Raw genomic sequence first — 5,393 nt, 5'->3', positions numbered from 1 at the left:
TGAACTTATGCCCCCCTTGAGAAAAATTCCCACTTACAGCATTGTGACCATGATTTTGCAGGTATTTTTTTTTTAAACATTTATTTATCTTCCTAGACAAATAAACCACACCAACCGTTTAATTTATTTTATTCATCACATACAGGTACTTCCTTTGTGATGTTTTTCACAGAACTAATACTTACTCAAATGCAATATATGTCAGAAGAGTTGCAGCTGAAAATATAGCAGATATTCCACAACCTATGTAAGTGATAAAGGTGAGAACCTTGGTATTCTGTGGGTCTATTTGTGCAACAGTTCTCTGGAGGTCCTACATGAGAGAGGAGGAAGAGGCATCAGTTACAGCAAACACCGTTTCCACAAGCACTCTTTCTTGGTAATTAGTCAGGTAAAACTCAACAGCACTCTGGCAATACCACTATAAACCTGACATTACGGTTCATGTTTACTCTGTATACTTAGTCTATAGTTGTTACACCTCTCAGTTCCTTCCCATTGCTCTTGAAAACATTGTGCTTTATGTATTTTAACTGCTGGGATCAGCAGATAGAAAGAGCCTGATACTGATCTTTATAATTCAGTACCAGCAATTCAAATATCCTTCCCTGGAAAAATCTCCCCTTTTCAAACTTTTTAGTTCAGTTGCTTATAGACAACTCTCTTTAGGAAGGTATTTAGGTTGCATGTGTATTGAAAATGTAATTTTAAAGTATTCATACTGAAATGTGCAACATTCTGGGGAGTTTCTAACATCACTTCTCATTATTAAAAGTTCATAAGAGTCAATCATTTAGCTAATCATTTATGGGTGAAACCAAGGGCAAGATATTGCTTTTTGTTTTTATGGCCTGTTTTGACATGCAAACTAGAGTTATAAATAGAATTGGTCAGAAAAATAGTGACAAAGACAACATTAAAAAAAAAAAAAAAACAAAACTGGAAATGAAGCAGGAACATTCTGAGGATTTTTTTTCCAGTTTTCTGTCCAACTGTAATTGCCACATAGTACTGTCTGAGGATAAATGCCAGTGTTATTTCCTTTTTTAAGGACAAGAAAAAATGAGAATGTTTGGATCTATATAATTGTAGAGTAAATGCAAGCAAATACTAACATATAATGGTGTCCATTTTACAGTCAGTGTCACTGTTGTCTCTAGCAAAACTCTCTAGCAAAAAGAAACCAAGAAAATGCTACAAAACACACCATTCTTCATAGGAAAAGGAAGGTGTTGTATGCAGTTTTTTACACCCTGTTCCAACCTTGTACAACAGTTTGTTTATCTATATAACAAGGGCGTTATTTGAAAACAATTTAATATCTAAATTAAAGTCAGAAAAGATTATTCAAATGGAAAAGCAATTAGAAGGGCCAAAACTGTAAAAAATGATTGGAACACAGCCCAAATTAAAAGAATTTCTGCCATATTTCCTGCTGCCACAAAAGCGTTTGGGAAAGAGAAGGGACTCATTGAATATATGCTAAAGAAAGCCCTTTTTTTTTTCTCCCTTTGAGGAGGAAAAGTGAAACAAGACCACAATTTAGCTTGCAAAAAGACAAAAAAGCTTGTGGCTTTTTTGTATCTGCATCTGAGCATGACGTGAAGAGAGCAGCTCTATTAAGAAGGGTCTGGAAAACCAAAGCTGAAGAAGTCAGTGCCTGCGGCTCCCCTTGCGCAGTTAAGTCCTGTGTGTCACTGCAACAAGTTAAATCAAACCCCAGATACTTCCATGAGCTCTGATCAGGAACAAACAACTTTTCTGCAAGTATGTTTTAGAGGTCAAAGAATGTTAATTTCAGATGGAAAGACATGTTTCAGCCCATTATGGAGTGTAAAAAAACCACCCAATGTAAAGAAAAGACAGCAGCAGTCCATCTTTTTCATGTTGGGATTTTTTCTCTCCAAACCACTTCACATGCACAAATTGCTGAAGGCACCTGAGTGCTAGAGCAACTATGCTACTGAGGCTCAAGTGCTCTATATGGTTTTCTGATGCTCTACATATCTCAGCCACCCAGTCTGGAGACTTTGCTTGAGGCTCTGATGGAGTATGAGTTGCATGTTCTGTACCAGCCCTCAGTGGGCAGACTTTTCCAAAAGAAGGCCTGTACTGCAAGGCATCCCCAAAGCTGATTAAGCCATGTATGAGAAAACAGCAAATACGGGTTTACACATTTTGTAACAGAAGGTATTGCTTTCTACTTTTTGACATTACATAAATATCAGTCTTATTGGATTTGCAACCTAAATTTGCAAGGGGCAGTTTAGCCTTTTGAATCTCAGGATGAAAGGGAATTATTGTGCTCCTTTGACTTTTCATCCTCATTAGCAGTTTTACTGACTGTAGGACGTTTTTGTTTCCCTGACTGCTTTCCCTGACAATATGGGTTTCTCTTTTGTTTTGTTCTGTAAACAGCATCTCAACTTTCGCTTCTACTTTTTTCCTGCAAACAACTTCCCACTTTCCTGACCTTGAAATTTCAGACCTACCTAGACTTCTTTCTCATTCACTTCCGTATTGTTGCACCCTCCTGTCTCAGCTGCAGGTCATTTTTGTCAGATTATATTGTTAAGAGAAATGACAGGGACCCCCAGCACCTTAGATAAGGTTAAGATTATTTTTTATCATTATCATTATAATTATCATTAAGATAATTTTTTTCTTTTCTGCTATTGGAAGTGTTAGTATTGGGCCTTGGTTTTACAGACCCTGACTTTCTTTCTCACCAAGTTGGATGTGATAATATGCTATTTGCATTTTGGTATTGCTCAGAAGTCTCAACGCCAGGTCTTTTGTGGCACAGTATTTTAAAAATTTAGAATATTCTTACAGGCACATTTTCTTTTTATTTTATGATATTTAGTAATTTGTGGAGAACATAATAATAATGATAATAATAATAATAATATACTTTCATTACTAACTTTATTCATTACTTCATTCCTGAATCCTTATCACTAGCTGTTTTGTTATGAAAAGATAACTTTGTGATGAGAAGGGGGAAAATGGTGTATTATTATTAAAAATCACATACAAAACTAATAACCCAAGTAACAACACTGAGAGTTCTCTTGACCCAAGACAAAAAATGCATTGCAGTTGCTAGAAAAGATAACTTGAACAGTGAGTTTGCCTACCATTAGCACCCCGAAGTGCGTGAGGTGGTTGCATAAGCAAACCGTCTCATTTTCGTTTGACTCTGCATCTACTTGGCAGCCCTCAGGGTTCCAGCCGCCATTGCCACCTGTGGAAATGAAATGAGAGAAACCAGAGCTTCCAAGCAGCTCATGTCACCATCACTTTAAACAGATTTCTCACTTTGTCTTGTGCAAATGCAGAAGTGCTTTCTCAAATTGATTGAGTGAATATTAAAACTGCAGAGAATCACACTGGATGAGTGTCCTGGTAATGTCCTACTGAGCAGAAGCAATAGATGGAGATGTATAATAAAGGTAGGAAACCTTTTGGATAACGGCTGATGAATAAGAGCTACTGTGTGGTAGGTCTTGCATTAAGACACATGTTAGTTTTGCCCAACAATGAGATGGTTTTAGAACTCCCTTTTACTGCACTGATGTGACACCTGCCTCCCTCCTACCCATATATCCCCAGGCATGTGACTCTTTTATGACTTATTTACAGCCTGGGAGCATAGTGTCCCACCCTTCCTCTCTGTAGCATGTAATACAGAAAGTCAGAGTGGATAATGCCAATTATTCTCTGTTGTCTTAAGAAAAAACACGAAGTAAACTATCCCCTACTCACCCCACCTGAAAAGACCATTCTGAAAAATAATAGAAGGATTTTATTTTTAAAAATTAAATGTTAAAAGTAAAATTTGTATTTCTGATTACTTCTCCTTTAATTTTTCTCTGCTAATATATGAACTAATTTTGTGATATAGTTCATATTCACTGAACTCTTAAAGACATTTTTGCACAACTCCAGGCAAAATCCGGCAAATTATCTGACTGGTCCTCTAGCTTTACCTCAAATTCAAGACAGAATATCTCAAAAGTCTATGAAGATGTTCCAAAACCACTTAAAACTCTCCCCAACTCAAGCAACCGCTGAGAATAGTTTCCTCCCTCTGTGTTTCTTCTTTGATGTGTTTCTTAAATTTAGCTTCTTAACTAGATTCTTTTTTGTTTTGCTCTTTTTTAATCCTTTTGCATGTTCCTCAGTTCTTCTATCTAAATTTTCTGCTTTCAAGTACAACTTTGGATGGTAAATTTTATTTCTTGCAAGACCTTCTATACTAAACACCTCCATCCGAAATCCTACTGCTAAGGACAGTTACTTCTTCACTCTGTTTCATTGTCAGGAATAGTAACATCTCAGTAGTGATCTCTAAAATAGAAGGATCTGTAAAGTCACCCCAGAGAATGACTTTGTCTGTGTGAAGGATGAAGAGGTTGAGTGTAACATCACACACGCGTTAGGCAGCAGCAATAAAGAATGGGCGAAAACGCTGCCTTATTAATGTGTTACTGTGTGTCTCCATATGGGACCTCATTATGCCAACTGTCATCCATTTACAATGTGGATGAAGTTTGTGTAATGTAGTTCCTAACCTTCCATGGAAGCAAAAAAAGTTTTAAGATTTGTAACAGGCACAATCTCACCATTAAATAACCCAGCCAGTTAAAAGTATGGCTAAGAATCATTCATGTATCTGAGTAGCATTACTATTTAATTTGCACATACAGACAGATCAGTGAAAAACTGCTGTCAGACTCAAAAAAGTAGATAAACTTAGTCTACTAATTTTAAATGTTAAACAAATTTACATAAAAAAACTTTTAAAAGGATATTTAACATCTGCTGTTACAAGCAGCTGTACTAACAGAAGAAATGATAGTCTAAAGACTTCATCTAATTCTGCAGGAAGCAGAAAGGGCCAAGACTGTGACCAATTTTGAAACTTAGACACCTTTATTCCCCACTTAATATAAATTATTGTATTTGTAAACTTACCATTTTTGTTCATATCCCAGAAGACACAGGTAGGCTTAGGATCTTCCTAAGAACACATGCAAAAGTACATTTTGTATACCTCTTAAAATATAAATCTCATCAACATGTACAACTGTTTTACTACATATCTTTTCATTTAATGACTAGAAGAATAAATATAATTTGGATTGTTGACATTTTGTTGAGGGTCAAATTAGATTTTATTCTGCTAGAAAGACAGATCTGTCCAGATTATAAAATCTACAGCACTGTTCCCTTTCCACTTCCACAGAATAAATAAGTTTTATGGTCTCACTGAAGTTATCCATGAGTATGATGTCTTTACAGAGTCTGAATACTTTTTACTGTTCACTTCCTTAGGACTTCTCAGTGAACCCTCTATAAAACTGTCCTTGAAAATATGCAAAAGCCTG

At 36.1% G+C, this 5,393-nt stretch overlaps 1 protein-coding gene across 1 annotated transcript in view; it reads right to left on the bottom strand.

Annotated features, from left to right (window-relative positions):
• Positions 1-5,393, bottom strand: part of GPR126 (G protein-coupled receptor 126) — a gene marked incomplete at its 3' end in the record, with an annotated part of 88,719 nt that overhangs the window by 4,315 nt on the left and 79,011 nt on the right. Inside the window, exons 16-18 of the mRNA XM_010087129.1 lie at positions 4,981-5,026; positions 3,141-3,247; positions 186-313 (exon numbers count right to left, since the gene is read on the bottom strand). Coding sequence (XP_010085431.1) covers positions 186-313; positions 3,141-3,247; positions 4,981-5,026 — 281 coding nt within the window. The remainder of the gene's footprint in view (positions 1-185; positions 314-3,140; positions 3,248-4,980; positions 5,027-5,393) is intronic.

The sequence above is a fragment of the Pterocles gutturalis genome, unplaced genomic scaffold (assembly GCF_000699245.1).
Source record: "Pterocles gutturalis isolate BGI_N339 unplaced genomic scaffold, ASM69924v1 scaffold41156, whole genome shotgun sequence".
Lineage (NCBI taxonomy): Eukaryota > Metazoa > Chordata > Aves > Pterocliformes > Pteroclidae > Pterocles > Pterocles gutturalis.
The sequence above is the reverse complement of the archived record's forward strand: the minus strand, read 5'-3'. Positions and strand labels throughout refer to the sequence as shown.